Below are 25,469 nucleotides of genomic sequence, written 5' to 3'. Positions count from 1 at the left end.
GGATTGAGGAAAATCCGAAGGCATTTTATCCATACATTATAAGCAAGAGGGTAACTGGAAAGAGGGCATTATCACACAAGGGCAAAGGAGCCAGAAGCCAGAGGAAATGGACGAAGTACTAAGTGAGTACTTTACACTGGTATTCACCAAGGAGAAGGTCCTGGAGGATCATGGAATCATAAAGAGCTATGTTGACATTCTATGGCAAATTGATTCAAGAAGGAGGAGGCGTTGGGTCTTTTGAGAAACAGTGAGGTGGATAGCTCCCAAAGGCATGATGGGATCTAGCTTGGGTAACTGAGAGAAGCAAAAGAGGAGAATGCTGAGGTTTTGACAGAGATCTCTGTATCCTCTTTAACCACAGATAATGTTCCAGAGGACTGGAGAGCTATTTTCTTTAAGAAAGCAATAGGGACGGACCAGGAATTTATAGCCCAGTGAGCTTAATGTCAGATAGGGAAATTACTAGAGAAGATTTTTAGGGATTGTATCTATTTATAGCTGGAAAAATATAGACTTATTGGGGATAGTTAACATTGCTTTGTGCAGGGGATGCCAAATCTTATAAACTTGGTTCAATATTTTGAGGATGTTGATGAAGGTGATCCAGTTAGGGTTAGACAGTGGATATGGTATACATGGATTTTAGTAAAGCATTCAACAAGGTCCCTCATGGTAGGCAGGTTCAAAACATTATAGCACATGGGATCTATGGAGACTTGGCAGATGGGGTTCAAAACTGGCTTGGCCAGGGAAGGCACAGAGTGGTGGTTGGAAGGCTATGATGAGTAGTGCTGGGCTCCCTGTTAAATGAAAATATAGATAGGTTGATCTGTAACCTTTCAGACAACACAAAAATTGTTGGTGTGGATATTGAGGAAGGTTGTCAAAAGATAGAGCAGAATATAGATCAGTAAAATATGGGCAGAGAAATGAAAGATGCAGTTTAATCCAGAGGTATTGTGAGAGTTACACTTTGGGATATCAATGTAATTCGAAGCTATACAGTAAAAGGCAGGGCATTTAGGAGAATTGATGTACAGAAAAATCCTGGGGTGCAAGTCCATTGTTCATTGAAAATGGCAACATAAGTAAACAGGGTCGGAAAGATGCTGCATTGAACTCAAGTTTGTTAATCACCTCTGGACTCTATTTTGGTAACTTTAACAATATACTAAGAGCAGCAATATGTAAAGGAACTTAGCATAGCTAAATGTGAAATCACCCACCTTGGAACTCAAAGAAATAGAACAGAAACCTTTCTTAATGGTGATAGTCAAGAAACAATGAAATCTGAAGACAGTGAACTACATAGATACTGTATTAAGGGTATTCAGCAAGGCTCATAGAATTATGGACTGTGTATCTAACAGATTTTGGTATGAATGCATGGAATAACGCTACATCTATGCTAATCCCTGGTTATATAACGGCAAGGGTAATGTGAGTGGCATCACACCCTGGCGTGGTCTTATTGACCTAGTGGTACCTGGAGTTATCAGTGATACCTGGGTTCCAGGGGTTAAATTACGAAGATATTCCACCTATCAGGGGGTCTATTGCCTGGAATTTGGTTAAGGGATGATAGGCTCAAAGTTTTCAAGGTATTATGAGGGAATTATTATCATGGATGGAAAGAAGGTATTTCAATTGGTGGTACAGAGGTAGAATATAGACAATAAAAATTAGCACCAAGCTTTATAGAAGTTGAGAAAGAACACCTTGTCATGTAAAACTTGATAGTTGTTTGATGTTTTAGGATTGAAGGTTTTTTTTTTGAATGAAATTTAGTTGTGGGTCAGCCACAATCTCATTAAGTAATGGTTCAGGCTGACAGGAGCAAATGGCCTATTCCTTCTCCTTTGATCTAATTCAGAAGGAGATCTTCTTAATTTTCTTTAACTTGTTAAATTGGTGAATCAAAAAATATTATTTGTTGAAGACACGGCAGTATTTTGTGTGCTTAAGTTTACCGAGTTGGCTTTCAGTCTTACATAACAATGTTCATTTTTTCTTTACTTCTGGCATAAAGCACAAGAAACTGGTGGAAGGTAACCTATATGAAGAGGTTTCATCAACCAGCTATTCAGAAAATGACATCAGCAACTCCATTAAAAATGGAATCCTGTATTTAGAGGATCCCATTGATCATGTAAGTACAACCCACATTTACCAGCACTACCACCTTTCTTTGCTGGTATTAATCTATTATTCTTTTGTTCCATTCCCAAGAACTTGCATTTGTTTGGGAAAATTAGCGTATGATTTGTTGTGTAAGCACAGAAAGTAATAAAGGTAATATTCAATCTTGAAGATTGTAGAAGCAAGTTAAGATGAGGAAGGCAATGGAATGGAAACAGTGAATTAGTGCAGTGCTACAAGTCTTCATCTCAATGTCTTTAGAATATGGGAAAGCGTTAACATGCACAGAATCAGAGTTTAGAGGAAAAAGGTTTAACAGAAAAAAATTCTCACTGTAAAAGAGAAAAGGGGCTGGATTTGAAAGATGGGCAACTTTTTCTTCTTTCCTATTCATATCTTATCACTGGGTAGATTCGGAATATCTGTGGTATTCCTGTCAGGATCGCAATATATTAAGTAATTGAAAAGCATGTTCAATCACTTTACCAGCACTATTAAAGACATTAGTTCCCATACTAAAAGGTCAGCTGGTTGAAATGAAGAACGTGGCAGAGTGCATGGGATAAGCATCATGCGCATATTTCTGCATCAGTAATTTGTGCACATAATTTCAATAAACATCTGCACTGACTCACTGAAAAGCAAAAAACAGTCCACAGTGCAATTTGTTGAAGGTAATTATTCTCAAGAGCTTTCTAGTAACTACTAGAAACGTAGTTGTGGCTCATAAAGTCACATAGTGGGGCAAATAATGTCAGTATAGACCCTAGACACAAAAACAGAGAGCGAAATTAACTTTATTTGTCACATGTACATTGAAAGGTGTCACTTTGCATCAAATCAAATCAAATCAATGAGGATTGTGCTGGCAGCCTGCAAACATTACCATGCTTCTGGCACCAACATAGTATGCCCACAACTCACTAACCGTAATCGTATGTCTTTTAGAATGTGGGATGAAACTGGAGCACCCAGAATCGGAGTTGTAATCTTACAAAGGCTTGTGTTCATTCTTTGCAGAATTGGAGTCCTCATTACTTTGTCCTGACTAGTAATAAAATCTATTACTCTGAGGAAACATCCAGGTATCAGAACAATGAGGATGAAGAGGAAGAAGAACAGAAAGAGGTTTGCAAGCAGTTTTTATTGGTTCCTTACCCTGAGGGCACCAACCTACTCTGATGTACAGATGCACTGTCAACAACAGGCTGTCTTTGTGTGGTGATACTTGAGCTTGAGAGATAAAGGTAATTGTACTATTCCTGTCATTAGAGATCCAGCAAAACAGCCTCTCAGTGGTATTCAGTTTTGGTAATGCCAACTTTATCCTTTCACATACACATTAATTATCCTTTGTCTGAAAACAGGCCAGTGACTAGTGGTGTGCTGTTAGTGGAGTCACGTTAGGACCCTTGTTAAACATGAGGCATGTAAACGATTTAGACATGAATGGACAATGCTTGATTAGTAGATTTGCAGACTGGGAGGTGTTGTGAATAGTGAAAATGGTTATCATGGTTAACAGAGGACCTTGATCAGTTCAGGAAGTGAGATGAGGAGTGGCAGGTGGACCTCAATACAAATAAATGTGAGGTGATGCACTTTGGGAAGTCAAACCAGTGTAAGACTTTTACAATAAATGGTAGGGCACTAGGGATTGTATTAGAACAAGGGGACAATTGATTACAGGTGTATAGCTCATTAAAAGCAGCATCACAGGTGGACAGGTTGGCATTTAGCACATGGGCTTCATCATTCGGGGCACTGAGCATAGAAACATAGAAGCATAGAAAATAGGTGCAGGAGTAGGCCATTCGGCCCTTCGAGCCTGCACCGCCATTCAGTACAATCATGGCTGATCATCCAACTCAGAACCCTGTACCTGCCTTCTCTCCATACCCCCTGGTCCCTTTAGCCACAAGGGCCATATCTAACTCCCTCTTAAATATAGCCAATGAACTGGCCTCAATTGTTTCCTGTGGCAGAGAATTCCACAGATTCACCACTCTCTGTGTGAAGAAGTTTTTCCTCATCTCGGTCCTAAAAGGCTTCCCCTTTATCCTCAAAATGTGACCCCTCGTTCTGGACTTCCCCAACATCGGGAACAATCTTTCTGCATCTAGCCTGTCCAATCCCTTTAGAATTTTATACGTTTCAATCAGATCCCCCCTCAATGTTCTAAATTCCAGCGAGTATAAGCCTAGTCGATCCAGTCTTTCATCATATGAAAGTCCTGCCATCCCAGGAATCAATCTGGTGAACCTTCTTTGTACTCCCTCTATGGCAAGGATGTCTTTCCTCAGATTAGGGGACCAAAACTGCACCCAATACTCCAGGTGTGGTCTTACCAAGGCCTTGTACAACTGCAGTGGTACCTCGCTGTTCCTGCACTTGAATCCCCTTGCTATGAATGCCAGAATCCTCTTGCTATGAATGCCAGTTTTTTTCATACCATTCGCCTTTTTCACTGCCTGCTGTACCTGCATGCCCACTTTCAATGACTGGTGTACAATGACACCCAGGTCTCGTTGCACCTCCCCTTTTCCTAATCGGCCACGATTCAGATAATAATCTGTTTTCCTGTTCTTGCCTCCAAAGTTGATAACCTCACATTTATCCACATTAAATTGCATCTGCCATGAATTTGCCCACTCACCTAACCTATTCAAGTCACCCTGCATCCTCTTAGCATCCTCCTCACAGCTAACACTGCCACCCAGCTTCGTGTCATCCGCAAACTTGGAGATGCTGCATTTAATTCCCTCATCTAAGTCATTAATATATATTGTAAACAACTGGGGTCCCAGCACTGAGCCTTGCAGTACCCCACTAGTCACTGCCTGCCATTCTGAAAAGGTCCCATTTATTCCCACTCTTTGCTTTCTGTCTGGCAACCATTTCTCTATCCACATCAATACCATACCCCCAATACCGTGTGCTTTAGGTTTGCACACTAATCTCCTGTGTGGGACCTTGTCAAAAGCCTTTTGAAAATCCAAATATACCACATCCACTGGTTCTCCCCTATCCACTCTACTAGTTACATCCTCAGAAAACTCTATGAGATTAGTCAGACATGATTTTCCTTTCACAAATCCATGCTGACTTTGTCCGATTATGTCACCGCTTTCCAAATGTACTGTTATCACATCTTTGATAACTGACTCTAGCATTTTCCCCACCACTGATGTCAGGCTTACCGGTCTATAATTCCCTGGTTTCTGTCTCCTTCCTTTTTTAAAAAGTGTGGTTACATTAGCCACCCTCCAATCCTCAGGAACTAATCCAGAATCTAAAGAGTTTTGAAAAATTATCACTAATTCATCCACTATTTCTTGGGCTACTTCCTTAAGCACTCTGGGATGCAGACCATCTGGCCCTGGGGATTTATCTGCCTTTAATCCCTTCAATTTACCTAACACCACATCCCTACTAACATGTATTTCCCTCAGTTCCTCCATCTCACTAGACCCTCAGTCCCCTACTATTTCTGGAAGATTACTTCTGTCCTCCTTAGTGAAGACAGAGCCAAAGTAGTCATTCAATTGTTCTGCCATGTCCTTGTTCCCCATGATCAATTCACCTGTTTCTGACTGTAAGGGACCTACATTTGTCTTAACCAATCTTTTTCTTTTCACATATCTATAAAAGCTTTTACAGTCAGTTTTTATGTTCCCTGCCAGCTTTCCCTCATAATCTTTTTTCCCTTTCCTAATTAAGCACTAAGTAATCGAGCACAGCAGTCGAGACAGTTATGTTGCAGTGGTGTACATCACTGGTGAGGCTGCAATTGGAGTACAGTGTACAGTTTTGTTTGCCACTTTGTCATATCACACACATACTCACACTAATCAGGTGAACTGCATCATGATTCTTTAAAAATAAAATTTATTTATTTAGACTGTTGTTGGGAATTGGCTGTGCATATTTGCTGCAGTAGAATTATCAGGCGCTATTGCATTTAAGAATGTCCCATGGATACCATTAGGCTAGAGAATAAAACCCAACTGTTCATTTCATGATATGAACTGTGGGCTTTTTCTTATGATTATTATCTCCACTTTTAATGGAGTTACATCATTTTTGAGTAGCTGGCTGATACGTTAGGGAATAGAAAAATACTATGTTATGATTATGGTTCTGGACCAGTTCATTAATCTATTTGGTAGCTTTAGCTTAAGCAACAGCCTTATAAAGTGCTTCTGATAAACTTTCCAAAAGCCAAGAAAAGTATGTGATATAATTAGTACATCAGATTCTATGACAACATTTACTGTTTGATCCCTGGCTCAATATAATTAGTACCATGGAATTAGATATATGGATGGATTGAGAAGTATGTAACATCTGGTAGCAAGCACAACAAATAATACTTAAGGCAAAAGTGCAAAGAGGTAAGATGATTATCCCAGTTAGAATTTTGTCTGTAGCAGCCCCATTAAAATAATTACGAATTGATAAAGTAATTGGGCCTAGCTTCTTCTCCTCTTTCTGTGTTCTTTGTTGAAATTCACTTCATTGCTTTGGAAGAACATTCTAGAGAACCACTCTCAAATAAGACAATTGTTATAGTTCTCCACAAAAAGGTAGCAAGAGCTCTGGCTTGCTGGTGATTTTAATATATTCAACACAGATATCAGGCGCTTACACATTTTGGTTTGTGGCTCTCATCAGGAGTTCAACAATAATGATTTGCACTTCAGTGAAAAGTGGTTTCATGGAAAACTTGGTGGAGGGCGAGACGGTCGTCAGATAGCGGAGAAGCTCCTCCATGAGTACTGCACAGAGACTGGTGGAAAAGATGGCACCTTCCTTGTCCGGGAGAGTGAAACATTTGTGGGGGACTATACCCTGTCTTTCTGGTAGGTAGCAACTAGATATGGAGTTAAACAAAAATTCAATAATATTAAACAGATGGGCTATTTAAAGGAATTTCTATATGGTAACTTAGAACCACTTCTATACCATTAAACAACGATCTGATCAAGAGGCCACAGTAGAGAGCATCCTCACATGCTGTATCACTGCAGCGGAGAGCAAGGCTCTACAGTGCGTTGTCAAAAACGGCCCAATGCATGATTTTCACCTGCTTACCTGCCATCAAGGACATACATGTACAGTATATATAAAGGTGCCGGACAGGGACACCATCGTAAAGTCCCCACCCACCCTGCTCATGGACTGTTTGTCCTATTCCCATTAGGGAAGAGGCTACTAGCATCCACACCAGGGCATCAAACTCAAAATACTGTTACTTTTCCCAAGCAGTAAGGCTGATCAATATCTCTACCCACTAACCCGCCCCTCCACAACCCCCACCACGAGTCACCTTACATACAAATACTCCTGTGCTTAGCGTCACTTTATGGACATACAATTAATCTCTGTATATGAACTATCTTAGGTCTTAATATTTATTGTGTATTTTTTGTTACTGTTTTCTTAATCTAACTGAGTTTTTATCTGGGCTGCACTGGATTTGGAATAACAATTATTGTGTTCTCCTCTACAGTTGTGTACTAGAAATGGTATTAAATAGTCTTGAATCTTGAAAGGAATAATGTTTGGTTCATGCACTTCAATGTCAGAGAGCTTTGCTACATGTCTTACTCAACATTTCATTGTCAATGTCAATACTGACTAGAGGCAAATACAGCCAAACTGGGGAAAATGGAAGAAATATGTGTTTCTAAGGATACACAGATTATGACCTGTAAGACTCCAGACCCCCTGAGAAGTTAATAGCAGAAGTCACCACCTGTTGGCTGGTTCATGTGCTGACTTGACTGCCAGTTCTCAATGGCTCAGTTTCAGGGAAGTATCATGAGGGGTGATAATAATTTACTGGACGCACTTCATGTGCTGCCCTGGTGTCCCACCCACGCCTACATATTTTATACCCGCTTGTACAAATCAGATATGTGGCCATGAGCATTTAGAAAGGCCCAAGGTACACCTGTCTTTTTCTGGGAATAGGGAACTATTTTTGCCTCAATCCTTTTGAGGCCCATTTCTTCAGTTCATTTTCCTGTACATCAATACCTGCATGCTTCCTAAATTCATACGTCATTACCTATCCTGCAATTTCTATACTGCTCTCACCTTCATGAATGGCTCTTCTCTGCCTTCCCTTCCCTTTCTGGATATCTCCCTCTCCATCTCAGGGACATGACTAAACAAATATTCCTTACAAAACCACGGCAATCTTGATTATATTTCCTCCCATCCAGAGAGAGGGAGAAAAATACAATGTGAGCATAGATAGCAGAGTTACCCTTTTGCCCACATCTCCCTGATAAGGTCCTCATGTGTAGCTGTGTTGCCCAGGGAAATATTAGGAGGAATAATTCCTAGAGGACTATAGACTATGTAAATGATACCAGGCCTTCTCTTCTGTGGTCTCTTTATTTCCAGTTATTAAAGAATAGAATGGTATGCTCAACGACTTGAGTTTCTTTGGTTTCTTGAGAAAATATCACTCTGGGTAAAGGACAAAAGCAGCAGTAAAACTCTTCAGATTGTCACATTTCTGAATCTTTGTACTATGATTAGTAATATCTGCATTTTATCATTCACAACCTTCATCGTATTGAATGAAATGAGTTTGTAGAAGCTTAGAACTCAAGGTTGTAGTACTGTAGGCATTCAATATAAATATACTGTATATGCAAATACATACAATTGTGATTTGGAAATGAGTCACAGACATGACCAGCCTGAAGAACCTCAGGGAGAGGTTCAAAAGTGGCATCTCCCCAAATTCATTGCCGCAAAATTTAATATACCCTGATTATTTGGAAGCAAGCAAAGCTTCACTGATTTGATCTCTTACTAAGCAAGTGGCCTTTATTTTAATTTAGGAAAAGTAATTTCACTGTAAAATGACATGACTTCAATTTGATGCAATAATTCTAGACTGGCAGGTATCACTTTCAAGTATGTCCTTTCCATTCAGTTACAGTGATAAGCAGCTGCTTAACTGAGCAATGTTCTTTGTTATCAGTGTGCTCTGGATTATTCAGGAGGGAAGGGCTGATAGATAGGACATAAAGAGAGGTAGTTACACTGAAGGTGCACAACACAGGAAACTGGGTGACAGGAAGAGGAAAGGGGTTAAGGAGCCAGTGGAGCGTACCCCTGTGGCCATCCCCCTCAACAGCAGATGTATAACTTTGGATACTTTTGGGGGGCGGGGGGGAATGACCTAACAGAGGAAAGTCACAGTGGTCGGGTCTCTGGCACTGAGTCTGCCCCTGTGACTCAGACAGGAAGGGGGAAGAAGAAGCACACTGTGGTGATTGGGGATTAGTTAATTATGAGAACCGACAGGAGGTTCAATGGGTGAGAACGAGATTCCGTGAGATGTTATGTTGCCTCCTGGGTACCAGGGTCCAGGATATCTTGGATCAAGTCTTCAGCATTCTTAAGTGAGAGGGTGAATAGCCAGAAGTCATGGTCCATGCAGGTACCTATGACACGGGTAGAATAAGTGGCGAGCTTCTGCATAGGGAGTACGGGGAATTAGCTGCTAAGCTAAAGGGCAGGACTTCCAGGGTTGTGATCTTAGTATTGCTACCCATACCATATGCTAGTAAAGCTAGAACTAGGAAGATTATGCAGTTTAATACATGGCTAAGGAGTTGGTGTAGGAGGGAGGGCATAAGTTTTTTGGATCATTGGGCTCTCTTCAAGAAAAGGTGGGACCTGTACAGAAGGGATAGTTTGCACCTGAACTAGAGGGGGACTAATAACCTAGCAGGAAGGTTTGTTAATGCTACACGGTGGGGTTTAAACTAGAGTTGCAGGGGGATGGGAACTAGATTGCCAGAACAGTTAGTGGAGAGGTTGTGGAGGCAGATGTTGGTAAGACCTCAGACGAAGTTAAGAATTAAAAGGTTGAGCATGATGTGACAAAATCGAAAGGGGTGAATACAGGACTGAAGGTGTTGTATCTGAACGCACACAGTGTACAGAATAAGGTAGATGAATTGCAGCACAATTGTAGGTTAGTAGGTATGATGTTGTAAGCATCACTGAGTCATGGCTGAAAGAAGATTATAGCTGGGAGCTTAATGTCCAAGGATACACATTGTGTCAAAAAGGATAGACAGGAAGGCAGAGGGGGTGGCGTTGTGCTGATGGTAAAAAAATAAAATCATATCATTAGAAAGAGGTGACATAGAATTAGAAGGTGTTGAGTCATTATGGATAGAGCTAAGGAACTGCAATGGTAAAAAGACCCTGACGGGAGCTGTATATAGACCCCCAAACAGTAGTAAGGATGTGGCCTACAAATTACAGTGGGAGATAGAAAATGCATGCTGAAAGGGCAATGTTACAGTAGTCATGGGGGACTTCAATATGTAGGTAGATCGGGAAAATCGGGTTGGTGCTGGATTACAGGAGTGGGAATTTCTGGAGTGCCTACAAGATGGCTTTTTAGAGCACCTCGTGGTTGAGCCCACTTGAAGATCAGCACCTCTGGATTGGGTGTTGTGCAATGAACCAGAATCGATTAGAGAGCTTAAGGTAAAAGAACCCTTAGGGGAAAGTGGAGGGGCAGGTAGCTCTGAGGAAGTAGAGAAGCTACAGAAGGATTTAGACAGATTAGGAGAATGAGCAAAGAAATTGCAGATGGAATACAGTGTCAGGAAGTGTACGGTCATGCACTTTGGTAGAAGAAATGAAAGATTTGACTATTTTCTAAATGGAGAGTAAATCGAAATAAAAACTGAAGCACAAAGGGATTGGGGAGTCCTTGGGCAGGATTCCCTAATGGTTAATTTGCAGGTTGAGTTTGTGGTGAGGAAGACAAATGCAATGTTGGCATTCATTTCAAGAGGACTAGAATATAAAAGCAAGGATGTAATGTTGATATATTCACTAGAATTCAGAAGATTGAAGGGTGACCTCACTGAAACCTATCGAATGGTGAAAGGCTTTGATAGAGTGGATATGGAGAGGATGTTGTTTTGACAAGAATGAAATATAATTCAGAGAGGTAGGGGTTCAGTGGTGTAGTTGCTCAGTATGCTCTGTTTTACCTTGTGAGTAGGAGAAGATTACAGTCCAAGTCCACAATGATGGTATTAAAACCCCTCTCTGTGATTATTGGCTTCCAAAGTGAAATGAAACAGATATTTTCAACTCACCTTTAATTGGAATAGCACCTATTTCAAACTCCGATTTGAAAGTTGTGTGGGAAAAAATCTAGTGAGCAGAAATGTTGTAATCATTTGAGTTTGCACTTCTAACATTTGAAAGATTTGTTTGTTCATTACGTGGCATGTCGTACAACGTGGGCAATCACAGTATTTCCATGCCTATTATTATTCTTGGCAAATTTTTCTAGCTAAGTGGGTTGCCATTGCCTTCCTTTGAACAGTGTCTTTACAAGCCAGGTGACCCCAGCCATTGTTCAGAGATTGTCTGCCTACGTGACTTGCAGGCTAGCAGACGGAAGGAGAGCCTTATACCTCCTTTGGTAGTGACATATCTCCACCCGCCACGCAAATTAATCTTCTGAATTACTTTAGATTATCTTAAACACTTCATGAGAATGGAATGAAGTATCATTTCTAGTATAAGGAGAAGTTTTCAACATTTGATAGAATTATGACCAACTTTGTCATTAGATGGTGACAGAAGTATCACATAGATAATGTCCAATTCTTTGATAATCCCTGTGTTAGCATAATGTTAGTTGTTGTTTTCTAAACAGATAATCCCATCCCTTTGCACTGGAGTTTTCCTTCAGAATGCTGCTTTATATTCTCATGAGCTAGCCAGTTAAGTTCATTTCCTTGTAAGCCAATGTGCTGTAAACTAGTTCTTCTCCACCTCTGGTTACGGATGCTGCTCCATTTGCTTTTCCATTCAAAGGATTTTGGAACTGTAAGAAAATAGCATTCTGCAATGGGGTATAAAACCTATTATTCAGATACTTGCTCTCCACAAAAAAAGAAAAGGAATTTCCATAAGGGGAAGGAAGGTCATTAAAGTTTACAAAAAGCCAATGAGGTCATCTTGAAATATTTTCTCCTCCCTTTTGGAGTTAATCCTGACCAGAATTTGAAAGATACCAATAATGAGATAATTAAAATGAAGCTCAGTGAAATAAGGAGAATAAGCATACTCTGTTTGTTTTTTCCTCAGTGCATTTTAGAGAATGACGTTTGGTTAGGATTCTCAACAAAAAAGTTAACTGCCCTGAGAATTACTACTCCTGGATATACTATAAAACAGAATCTTTACCTGCTTTCTATAATCAACTGATTTTTATGTAACCTACATTATCTGTTTATACAGGAGATCAGGACGGGTTCAGCATTGCCGTATCCACTCTCGACAAGAAGCTGGCACAACAAAATTCTACTTGACTGACAACCTGGTTTTTGACAGCCTTTATACACTGATCAGTCATTACCGGGAGGTTCCGCTGCGTTGTAATGAATTTGAAATGAGATTGACTGACCCAGTACCACAGCCAAATGCTCATGAAAGTAAAGAGTGAGTGTTACGCAGAATTAGGTTACACAAAGATGGAAGGGAGGAGGCATATTAATGCATTGGCAGGAACTCTACTGTGCATGTTGCATGGAAACCCCATAAAAATTCTTCAAGTATGTTGCGTTTCCCTGTGCTTTGCTATTTATACCTTTCTTTTTGTATTAAGAAATCTAATTAAGTTCCACAAAATGAGAATAGTATCAAGTCTGAGGAGTATAAGAGAAAATGTTCAAGGTGAATTTTAATTGTCATTCAACTGTACACATCTATACACCTAAACGAAACAGCATTCCGCTGGGGCAAAGGTGCAAAATATTGTCACTGTCAGCACATATAGCTACAAAAGCATGTACAGTCGTGAAAATAATACTAAGACAAGTTCCTGAGTCACATGGTCTGAAGGTTAAAGGTGCATGGGATAGTGTCCTGGAGCCATGTGAGTCGAACCAAACAGTGCTTCACCGTTACCCAGCCCGGAGCATGAAAAAGCAGGTGCAGGGGTTTTCACTGTAGTTGCTTTCATCTTGGAGAATCCGCCAAGGTGGATATTTATTGGCTCTAATGTTGCCCTGGTAAATGTAATGGTGGGCTTTCAGGGACTGCAGAAAAGCTTTGTGGTGAGGTGCTCCTTCAATACCTTTAGACAAGTATTTCCATGTTTTTGACCCACAAATAGTGAAAGATAAGTGATGTACAGTGTGTTCAAATTGGGCTGTTGTATGAATTGGAAAAAGGACTTGGTATACTAAAATATCCACAGGCCTGCCCTCTGAGATATGGAGATCATAGGTTCCAGGAACTAGAAAAGAACCTACAGAACTCAAAGTGTGAAAATGTGGGGATACGTATTGATTGAGAAGAGAGTGCTTTGTGATATAGGATCATAATTCTAAGGATAAATTGTTCTATTAGGTGGTACCATGCCAACTTAACACGGTTACAGGCTGAGCACATGTTAATGAGAGTGCCACGGGATGGAGCCTTCTTGGTCCGAATGAGGAACGAGCCCACCTCTTACGCTATATCTTTCCGGTGAGTGGTGATGAATTTTATGTCTGAATTAATACTTTTATAAGCTACACAGATTTTACTTTAAAGACATATACAGATGAAATGGGCGATCATTCTGGCAGTCTATAAAGAGTTCCTGTATAAGTTGACCATGAATATAAGCAAACGACAAAATTTTCTATCTTTTGAAGGATCATAATAATATATTCACTTGGGTGATCTAATTCAAATCTAAGTCTGCTAGTATGAATTATTTTTCATTGGCAAAGGGAAAATAGTCCCAAATTAGGAGTAATTGGTACATATGGTCAGCTAGGCCAATGATTGATCTGAGGAGAGGGAAAATATTCATCCAGAATTTACTCAGAATAGCTTGCTGCCTGCCTGCAGCCCGCACTTACTGTTTACCTCCTGCAAACCCTGTTCTTACCTGAGCAAATCCTTGGATGAGCACTTCAACAAGGAAGTAGTGCTAATTTGAAAAGCCAGGACCCTTCAATTGTAAATACCAAATGTATGAATGGGATTGCTGAACAACTTGGTGTAAGCTTCAGGACAAATTTCCAATTGGGGAATTACAGAGGTTTGTGCTTCACTTCTGAATGCCCACTCCAATGTCAGAGCATGACAAGCTTAGCAGGAGCAGACAGCCACACTGATTCGTGGGTCTTCAGTATTCAGCCACGTTTCTGCACAGCTACAGATGTAAACGCTTTTTGTAAGCTTATAGGCCGTTATAAAACCCCACTAGATGGAACGTCCCTGAGCTTGAGGTATACCTGAAGAAAAATGCTGCAGTCCCAACAATAAGATCATAAGAACATAAGAAATAGGAGCAGGAGTAGGCCATCCAGCCCATTGAGCCTTCCTTGCCATTCAATAAGATCATGGCTGACCTGTCCGTAAACTCAGCTCCATCTACCTGCCTTTTCCCCATAACTCTTAATTCCCTTCCTATGTAAAAACCTACCTAGTTGTTTCTTAAATATATTTAGTGAAGAAGCCTCAACTGCTTCCCTGGGCAGAGAACTCCCCAGATTCACCACTCTCTGGGAAAAACAGTTTCTCCTCATCTCCATCCTAAATCTTCTCCCCTGAATCTTGAGGCAATGTCCCCTAGTTCTAGTCTCACCTACCAATGGAAACAACTTTTCCTACTTCTATCTTATCTATCCCTTTCAAAATTTTGTATGTTTCTATAAGATCCCCTCTCATTCTTCTGAATTCCAGAGAGTATAGTCCCAGGCGACTCAATCGCTCCTCATAGGTTAACCCTTTCATCCCTGGAATCAACCTAGTGAACCTCCTCTGCACTGCCTCCAAAGCCTCAAGTATGGAGACCAGAACTGCACACAGCACTCCAGGTGCAGTCTCACCAGTAGTACCCTGTATAGTTGCAGCATGACCTCCCTGCTCTTGAATTCAATCCCTCTAGCAATGAAGGCCAACATTCCGTTTGCCTTCTTAATAACCTGTTGTACCTGTAAGCCAACTTTTTGCGATTCATGCACAAGCACTCCCAAGTCCCTCTGCACAACAGCATGCTACAATCTTTCACCATTTAAATAATAATCTGCTCTTCTATTATTCCTTCCAAAGTGTATGATCTCGCACTTATCAACGTTGTATTCCAACTGCCAGACCTTGGCTCACTCACTTAACCTATCTATATCCCTCTACAGACTCTCCACATCCTCTGTACAATTTGCTTTTCCACTAAGTTTAGTGTTATGCTACACTACACTCAGTCCCCTCTTCCAAATCATCAATGTAAATGGTAAACAGCTGTGGACCCAGCACCGACCTCTGCATCACCCCACTCACCACAGACTGCCAACTGGAGAAACACCCATTTATACGAACTGTCTGCCTTCTATCGGTTAACCAATCCACTATCCATGCCAATACATTTCCTCCAACTCCATGCCTCCGTATCTTATTTATAAGTCTCTTGTGCGGCACCTTATCGAACACCTTCTGGAGATCCCAGTATACGACATCCACCTGTTCCCCACTGTCCACTGCACTCATTATGTCCTCAAAGAACTCCAGTAAGTTCGTCAAACAGGACCTGCCCTTTCTGAATCCATGCTGATCCTTCATCTTGAGCAGAAGGTTCACTGAATACATGTAGAATTATTCAAAAATGTTTTAAGTTAATCTAGTGAGTTGTGAGATCTTTAGTTCTCTTGTCATTAGTCATGCTTATAATGTACCTAATCAATGAAAATAGTTTCTAGGGTTATTTACTGAACCCATCTGCTTGTGATTTCTAGGGCAGAGGGGAAAATTAAACACTGCCGTATCCAGCAGGAGGGACGCCTTTTCATGCTGGGAAGCTCTGCAGAATTTGAGAGCCTGGTTGACTTGGTGAATTATTACGAAAAGCACTCTCTGTACCGGAAAATGAAACTGCGATATCCAATCAATGAGGAAACGTTGGAGAAAATGGGCACAACAGTAAGTCTGGAAAATGAGCAATATATTCCTTTATTTTTCCTTTTTTACCTGCTTTCCTGTTTTCCTGCTGCTGTTTGGTACTGGGCTGCATTTTCTCATTCTGCGTGAAGAATGGGCCAAGGAACCTTCAGGCAGATGACTAGCTACTGATTAGAGCAGCAGGGAAGTGCCTTTCATGTTTAAGAACTTGCTGTGCAAAATCTTTAACCCTCTTGTTGTAACTTGCTTTGTGGACAGTAATATACGCACATATTCATGTGAATATGCACATATACCAAATACATAAACTCAAAAAAAAACAAGCTGTCATATCAAACTGTCCATATCCCATGGTGAAAATGAGAAAGGTCCTTAGCAGGTTAGGTACACTGTTCATCAGATGAAAGATTTTTAATCTTACGTAAGTATATGAGAACATTGGGATACACTGGAGAGCACATGTGGAGTGGAGCAAATAATGTTTTAAATCTGAGAGTATTATCGACGCCTTGAGATGACCTGACTCGTCATTGGGAGACAGGAATATTTTCATGAATGTGGGCAGATTTACTACTTTATGTTACTTAGCATCCTCCTTAAGAAACACAAGACTGTCGGAAAAACGTCACAAGGTTGCTCAGTTTTATAAATGAAATGAGAGCAAATAGCTGGGTGAGTTTTCAACAAGGCAATTTTGTACCCTATTTTTCTTGTTTGTTGATGCTTTTCCAGAGGGGAACGGTGGCAAGAAAATAACAAGAATCCATCTTACTTAGACAAAACAGTACTGGGGTCAATTAGCCTATCAGCTGCTTCTGATCAAGATGAAGATAAAAAGAAGTATTAATGAAAAATGAATTAGGACAAACTCAATCTTATGTTGTTGCTCTTCTTGCTGTGGACATTTACTTAACAGTCTGTTTTTCTTGGCAACAAATAATCTTCTGAATGAACTCAGTGGGTCTGTGGGATGAATGGAATTGTACGTGTTTCGAGTCAAAACACTACATCAGCATTCCTTTCCTCCCACAGATGCTGCTCGATCTGCTGAGTTCCTCCAACAGATTGTTTGTTGTGCCAGATTCCAGCCTCCACAGTCTCTTGAGTCTCCAGCTGTTCTCCAACTGACTACTATTTAATTTTCTTCCAGGAACTGGACTATGGAGCCTTGTACGAAATGCGGACTCCTCATTTTTATGTTGAAGCAAATAAGATGCCTACAGCAAGGGTAAGATAAAAGTCTTAGTCTGCAGGGTTGGATGATAAAGGAAAAATTTTCCTTTCAGTATTAGAGTCAGGCTGGATCCTTTCACTCTTAGTTGTGAATGATAATTTGAAATAAGCCTGTTGACATCTTAATTAAGTTCCTTGTATGTGCTTGACTAATCTTCTGGAATTTTTTGAGGATGTAACTATGAAAATGGACAAGGGAGAGCCAGTGGATGTAGTGTACCTGGACTTTCAGAAAGCCTTTGATAAAGTCCCACATAGGAGATTAGTGGGCAAAATTAGGGCACACGGTATTGGGGACAGAGTAACGACATGGATTGAAAATTGGCTGGCTGACAGAAAACAAAGAGTAGCGATTAACGGGGCCCTTTCGGAATGGCGGGCGGTGACCAGTGGGGTACCACAGGGTTCAGTGCTGGGACCGCAGCTGTTTACAATATATATTGATGATTTAGGTGAGGGAATTAAAAGTAACATTAGCAAATTTGCCGGTGACACAAAGCTGGGTGGCAGTGTGAAATGTGAGGAGGATGTTATGAGAATACAGGGTGACTTGGACAGACTGGGTGAGTGGGCAGATGCATGGTAGATGCAGTTTAATGTGGATAAATGTGAGGTTATCCACTTTGGTGGTAAGAACGGGAAGGCAGATTATTATCTAAATGGAGTCAAGTTAGGAAAAGGGTTAGCACAACGAGATCTAGGTGTTCTTCTACATCAGTCACTGAAAGCAAGCATGCAAGTACAGCAGACAGTGAAGAAAGCTAATGGCATGCTGGCCTTCATAACAAGGGGTATTGAGTATAAGAGCAAAGAGGTCCTTCTGCAGCTGTACAGGGCCCTGGTGAGACCACACCTGGAGTACTGTGTGCAGTTTTGGTCTCCAAATTTGAGGAAGAACATTCTTGCTATTAAGGGAGTGCAGCGTAGGTTCACAAGGTTAATTCCCGGGATGGCGGGACTGTCATATGTCGAAAGGTTGGAGCGACTGGGCTCGTATACTCTGGAATTTAGAAGGCTGAGAGGGGATCTTATTGAAACATATAAGATTATTAAGGGATTGGACACGCTGGAGGCAGGAAGCATGTTCTCAATGATGGGTGAGTCCAGAACCAGAGGCCACAGTTTAAGAATAAGGGGTAGGCCATTTAGAACGGAGTTGAGGAAAAACTTTTTCACCCAGAGAGTGGTGGATATATGGAATGCTCTGCCCCAGAAGGCTGTGGAGGCCAAGTCTCTGGATGCTTTCAAGAAAGAGATGGATGGAGCTCTTAAAGATAGTGGAATCAAAGGTTATGGGGATAAGGCAGAAACTGGATACTGATTGTGGATGATCAGCCATGATCACAGAGAATGGCGGTGCTGGCTCGAAGGACCGAATGGCCTACTTCTGCACCTATTGTCTATGTAGAGGCAAATAGACACTGAAATGGTAGCTTTACTCAGACTACAGGGTGTCCAATGTGGGACATGCAAAATGTACATTTGTTAGTACTTTTGCTAATCCCTTGCATTGCTGGCAGGCATTTAAATGTACTCCCGTCTCAGTAGATGTTTTGCATTTTGTTTGGGTATAGGCCCTGACATCCTGCCTTCAGAGAGCTGGTTCTCCTCACTGACCCCTGCCACAGGCTAAAGGATTTAATATCATCTAGTCACCCTCTACAGTCTATACAGAAGCCTTAATGCCAGATTGATAAATTAAAGGGTGTTGTCTCAAAACGTCAACTGTTTACACCTCTCCACTGATGCTGCCTGATCTGCTGGGTTCCCTCAGCATTTTGTCTGTGTTTCAAGGGAAAATGCAAGATTACTTGATCCTGGTTTCTATGTGAGTATATAGTTTAGTTCAATGAAACTTAATATTTCCTTCCTTCTAGTGCACAGTTAAAGCTCTGTACGATTACAAAGCCCAACGAGAGGATGAGTTGTCCTTCTGTAAGCAGGCCATTATTCACAATGTCGACAAGCAGGAAGGCGGATGGTGAGTTTGCTTAAGCAAGCAGATCTTCTACTTGAATTAGATTTTTGTTTTGTCATTTTGGATGTGACGCCAGTTTATATTGCTAATGACAATAAGGAAGCAGAGTAGAATATTGCTAAAGAAGGTTGATTGTAACAAACTTTGAGAAGCAAAGATAGTAATGTGGGAAATATAAATCATCTGAATAAGCAAAGAAGAAAGAAAGGCAATGGGGGACTGGGAGGGGCAGAGGCTGACGGCTGGGAAAATGGGAACTGGGGAGATCTGGAACATTACAGACTGAGGCCCCAGTGTAAGATCCTGACAGTTGGAAATTTAATTATAAACTGAAGGACCGGTGGTTGGGAATTGAGAGTAAAAGACTGAAGGTTTGGAGAAGGAAAGATCTAATATTCATTGAATGCATATAAACTTTATCCTGTTTAAATTACTAGCAAATAGGTTTCTCAGTCATAACATAAGGAATCATGGAATAAGAAAATACTTGATGTTGAACGTAATTTACATTTGAAAGGACTTTTCCGGTTTGGTATTGATAGTATTCTAAATTTATGGTTCGCATTCCACTTGTTTGATTCCTGAAAAAATGTCTAATCAATTGAAGTTACAAGGAAGTCCCTCTTTATAGGGGCCGCTTGTTCTTAGAAAAATACCACATTACAATTTTCTAGAACGTGAAGCAACATGATATACATGTGTGAAGAAAAGCAACTCGCAAGAAAAAGTTGTGTTTATTTGTTTACTTTTTTCACATAAATTCTGTGAGTTTGAACTTCATTTCCGTATCTCAGATTTTTGGGTAGTGACTGATGAATTCTAGGTGGGCAAATTTCCTTGACTGGCCGTAACACACAGGTCACTGTATATGGAGGCCAAGTAGTTTATTAGGACATATACAAGCAGTAGAGAGAGTGCAGATATCTCATTTTACTGTGATGGAATTGAATCATGGTGCCTCTACCAAAATGTTAAAGACTAATGCTCTTTCTACCTTCAAGTCTGGTCCTAAACTCTTGAGCAACACCTCATATCTGCTGAATATATATGCACATTTATATTGTGCTGGGGAGGATTTAAACTAATTTGGTAGGGGGATTGAAACCAGAGTGATGGGGCTCAGGATGGGCAATTGGTATAAAAGTCAATGCAGTGTGCAGTGAGACTGTGAGGAAGGACAGGCAAGTGATGGAGCAAAATTGCAGTCAGTGGGATGAAATGAAGTGTAACGTGTGGGCAAAATGGAAAAGGGTGATGAACATAGGATTGAAGGCATTATATTAGAGTGTTTGCAGTATATGGAATAAAGTAGATTGATCTTGTAGCGTAGTTAGAGATTAGTAGGTATGACATTGTGGGCATCACTGAGTGACTGAAAGAAGATCAAATTTGGGAGCTTAACATCCAGGAATACACACTGTTTTAAAAGGATAGACAGGTAGGCAGAGGGGGTGGGGTGACTCTTTTGGTAAAAAATGAAATCAAATCCTTGGAAAGGTGACATAAGATCAGAAGATGTAGAATCCTTTTGGGTAGAGTTAAGAAACTGCAAGACCCTGATGGGAGTTATACATGAGCTCCTGCATAATAGCTAGAATGTGGGATATAAATTACAATGAGAGGTAGAAAAGGCATCTAATAAGGGCAGTGTTACAATAGTCATGGAGATTTCAGTATGCAGGTAGACTGGGAATACCAGGTTGATGGTGCTGGATCCCAAGGGAGGGAATTTGCAGAGTGCCTACAACTTGCATTTTTTTTAGAGCAGCTTGTGCTTGAGTCCACTAAGGGAAGGGCAATTCTGGATTGGGTGTTGTGTAATGAAACAGATTTGATTAGGAAACTTAAGGTAAAGGAACCCTTAGGAGGCAGTAATCATAATATTTATTTAGAGATACGCACTCTTCCAGCCCTTTGAGTCATGCCACCCCAGAAATCCCCAGCTCAACCCTAGTTTAACCCACGAGACAATTTACAATGACGAATTAACCTACCAACCGGTACGTCTTTGGACTGTGGGAGGAAATCAGACCACCTGGAGAAAGCCCACATATTCCACAGGGAGGATGTACACACTCCTCACAGATGACATCGGAATTGAACTCCTAACTCTAACACCCCAAGCTGTAATAGTGTCACGATAACCACTACATTACTGTGGCATAGATAACCACTACTACCTTGATAGAGTTGGAATTCACCCTGCAGTCTGAAAGGTGGAAGCTAAAGTCAGATGTATCTGTATTACAGTGGCGTAAAGGGAATTACAGACACTTGAGAAAGGAGCTGGCCAAGGTTAATTGGAAGGGAGCACAATCAGAGATGACAGCAGAACAGCAATGGCTGGCCCCTCTGGAGGCAATTCGATGGCGCAGATGAGATACATCCCAAAGATGAAAAAGTATTCTAAGGGGAGGGTGAGGTACCCGTCGCTGACAAGGGAAATCAAAGACAGTATAAAGGCAGAATATACAATATAGCGGGAAGTTAAGAGGATTGGGAAGCTTTTAAAAACCGACAGAAGGCAACTAAATAAGAAATAAGGAGAGAAAAGATGAAATATGAAGGTAAGCTAGCCAATAATATCAAGGAGGATACCAAAAGTTTTTTCAGCTATGTAAAGAGTAAAAAGGTGCAAAAGTGGGTATTGGACCACTGGAAAATGACATTGAGGAGGTAGTAATATAGAAACATAGAAAACAGGTGCAGGAGTCGGCCATTTGGCCCTTCGAGCCTGCACCGCCATTCAGTATAATCATGGCTGATCATCCAACTCAGAACCCTGTACCTGCCTTCTCTCCATACCCCCGGATCCCTTTAGCCACAAGGGCCAAATCTAACTCCCTCTTAAATATAGCCAATGAACTGGCCCCAACTGTTTCCTGTGGCAGAGAATTCCACAGATTCACCACTCTCTGTGTGAAGAAGTTTTTCCTCATCTCGGTCCTAAAAGGCTTCCCCTTTATCCTTAAACTGTGACCCCTTGTTCTGGACTTCCTCAATATCGGGAACAATCCTCCTGCATCTAGCCTGTCCAATCCCTTTAGAATTTTATACGTTTCAATAAGATCCCCCCTCAATCTTCTAAATTCCAGTGAGTATAAGCCTAGTCGATCCAGTCTTTCATCATATGAAAGTCCTGCCATCCCAGGAATCATAATGGGGGACAAAGAAATGACAAACAAACTTAACAAGTATTTCGTGTCAATCTCCACTGTGGAAGATATGAACAGTATGCCAGAAATTTGAGTGTCAGGGCAGAAGTGAATGTAGTTGCTATTTCTAAGGAGAAGGTACTTGGGTAGCTGAAAGGCCTTGAGGTAGACAAGTTACCTTGACCAGAAGGACTACATCCCAGCTTTCTGAAAGAGATAGCTGAAGAGATTGTGGAGGCATTGGTAATGCTCTTTCAAGAATCACTATATTCTGGAGTGGCTCCGGAGGACTGGAAAATTACAACTATCACTCCACTCTTTAAGAAGGGAGGGAGATAGAAGAAAGGAAATTATAGGCCAGTTAGCTTGACATCAGTGACTGGGAAGATGTTGGAGTCCAGTATTAAAGGTTAGATTTTGGAGTTCTTGGACGTGCATGATAAAGTAGGCCAAAGTCAGCATGGGGAATGCTTGTCTGACAAATCTTCTGGAATACTTTGAGGAAATAACAGTCAGGATAGATAAAGGAGTCAGTATATGTTGTTTATTTGGATTTTCAGAAGGCCTTTGATGAGGTGGCACACATGCAGCTGCTTAAGTATTACAGGAAAGACACTAGCATGGATAGAAGATTGACTGACTGACTGACTGGAGGCAAAGAGTGGGAATAAATGGGGCCAATTGAGGTTGGCTGCTGGTGACTAGTGGTGTTCTGCAGGGCTCAGTGTTGGAAGTACTTCTTTTCATATTATACGTCAATGATTTGGATGACAGAATTGGCATATGATATAATGATAGGTGGAGGGGCAGGTAGTGTTGAGGAAACGGGGAGTCTGCAGAAGGACTTAGATTAGGAGAATGGGCAAAGAAGTGGCAGAGGTAATATACTGTAGAGAAATGTATGGTTATGTACTTTCGTGGAAAGACTAAAGGTGTAGACTATTTTCTAAATGGTGAGAAAATTCAAACATCAGAGGTGTAAAAGGACTTTGGGAGTCCTTGTGAAGAATTCCATAAAGGTTAACTTGTAAGTTGGGTCAGCGGTAAGGAAGGGAAATGCAGTGCTAGCATTCATTTTGAGAAAGCTAGAATATAGGTTGTGATGTTGAGGCTCTATAAGGCATTCACCAGACCACACTTGGAGCATTGTGAACAGTTTTGGGCCCCTTACCTAAGAAAAGATGTACTGGCATTGGAGAGGGTCCAGAGGAACTTCATGAGAAATATTCCAGAAATGAAAGGGTTAATGTATGAGGAGCATTTTATGGCTCTGGGTGTGTACTCACTGGAGTTTTAGAAGAGTGAGGGGAGATCACATTGAAACCTATCAAATATTGAAAGGCCTAGATAGAGTGGATGTGGGGAGGATGATTCCTATAGTGGGTGAGTCTAGGACCACAGGGCATGGCCTCAGAATAGAGGGACATCAATTTAGAACAGGGATGAGGAGGAAATTTGAATCTGTGGAGGCCAAGTCATTGAACATAATTAAAGAGGAGGTTGCTAGGTTCTTGATTAGTTGGAGCGACAAAGGTTATGGATAGAAGGCAGGAGAATGGTGTGAGAGGGATAATAAATCAGCCATGAATCAGCTATTCCTTTGTCTTATGGTCTCACAGTCTGCATGAACATTTATTGGACGGTGCATTCTGAAGCATATGTGTGCATATATTTGACGAAGTATCTGTGTGTGGTTGACTGTACTCACGGCAACATTTCAAAATAATGTAATGAGTCAAACTAAAACTAATAATAAGCTATATCTCCATAATTTATTAATCCTTCTAAGTCAGGTTTTAATTTGACGGTTTGATATTTCAGAATGGTGCTGATGAACCACTGGTGATATATTTCTGTGTCAGTATTGTGTGGCAAGAGGGGTCGAGGTTGTAGATTTACAAGGCGCTACTAGAGTAGCTTGGAACATTACGGTATTTCTGTAGAGGGTACTCACCACGGCCACTGGTGAGGAGATGGAATGAATGTTTATGGCAGTGGTCTGCTCTGTTGTTGAGGATGTTGAGTTTCTTGAGTATTGTTGCTCATTGGACCAACATAAAAACATAAGAAACACAAGAAAATTCGAGCAGGAGTTAGGCTACTCAGGTTCTCAAATGTGCCCCAGCATTCAATATAATTGTGGCAGACTTGGCATAGACCTCACCTCCCCTTTCCCAAGATGCTGAATGGCATGGAATGTTTCGCTTATGAGGAGACACTGCAGAGCATAAGTTTGTTTTCTCTTGACCATTGGCGGTTAAGGGCTAACATAACTGAGGTGTATAAAGCTCTAAGAGCTATAGGTAGTGTAGACTGCAAAAAAAATTCCCCATACCAGAGACAGATAACACTAGAAGATTTAGGGTAAGGGTGTAAGACATTCAGAGGAGGTCCGAGGGTTTACTCCAGAGTGGTGAGTGCTTGAAGTACACTGCCTCGGAGGGTGGTAAAAAGAAACACTAGGCATCTGGATAAACACTTGAATCACGTAGGCATAGAAGGTTATGGACCAAGTACTAGAAGATGGAATAAATCAGAAATGGGTATCCACTCGACAGTGTGGACATGGTGAGCCAGGTGGCTACTTTCAATGCTGTTTAACTCTGTAACTGTACTGTGTTGTTTCCCCAGAGCCATAAAATTCCCAATCTTTTTATAAAAAAAATGTTCTTTCTCTTTAAGTACTCAGAATGATCTTCCTGCCTAACCCTCTGGGGTAGAGATTATTCTATCACAGTCCTGACTTTTGCCTTGAGGGTGGCAGAACCTCCTATGGTATATAAAGCCTTGAACACTACTTCATTATTTCTTTTTCTCTGTATTTGTTTGTAATTTACAGTTTTTTTTAATGTCTTTGAAACCTGTTCCTTTGGTGCTATTTGTAACTCCAATCACTGGAGTGCTTTGCCTTCAATTCCCATTGAACCAGCCAATCTGTTACACACATTTGGACAACTGCTTTGATGCCAAGGGTAGTCATTCTTAATTTACTCCTTGAATTC

The 25,469-nt window shown here is 41.0% G+C and overlaps 1 protein-coding gene across 1 annotated transcript in view; it reads left to right on the top strand.

Moving 5' to 3' along the window:
• Positions 1 to 25,469, top strand: part of LOC140198740 (1-phosphatidylinositol 4,5-bisphosphate phosphodiesterase gamma-1-like) — a 269,063-nt gene that overhangs the window by 191,820 nt on the left and 51,774 nt on the right. The window contains exons 14-21 of the mRNA XM_072259758.1: positions 2,033 to 2,152; positions 3,163 to 3,270; positions 6,817 to 7,004; positions 12,451 to 12,651; positions 13,564 to 13,683; positions 15,939 to 16,122; positions 17,252 to 17,329; positions 19,212 to 19,315. Of these exons, the coding sequence (XP_072115859.1) occupies positions 2,033 to 2,152; positions 3,163 to 3,270; positions 6,817 to 7,004; positions 12,451 to 12,651; positions 13,564 to 13,683; positions 15,939 to 16,122; positions 17,252 to 17,329; positions 19,212 to 19,315 (1,103 nt within the window). The remainder of the gene's footprint in view (positions 1 to 2,032; positions 2,153 to 3,162; positions 3,271 to 6,816; positions 7,005 to 12,450; positions 12,652 to 13,563; positions 13,684 to 15,938; positions 16,123 to 17,251; positions 17,330 to 19,211; positions 19,316 to 25,469) is intronic.

This window comes from Mobula birostris, chromosome 1 (assembly GCF_030028105.1).
Source record: "Mobula birostris isolate sMobBir1 chromosome 1, sMobBir1.hap1, whole genome shotgun sequence".
NCBI lineage: Eukaryota > Metazoa > Chordata > Chondrichthyes > Myliobatiformes > Myliobatidae > Mobula > Mobula birostris.
Note: the sequence above shows the minus strand (reverse complement) of the source record. Positions and strands in the feature narration are given on the sequence as shown.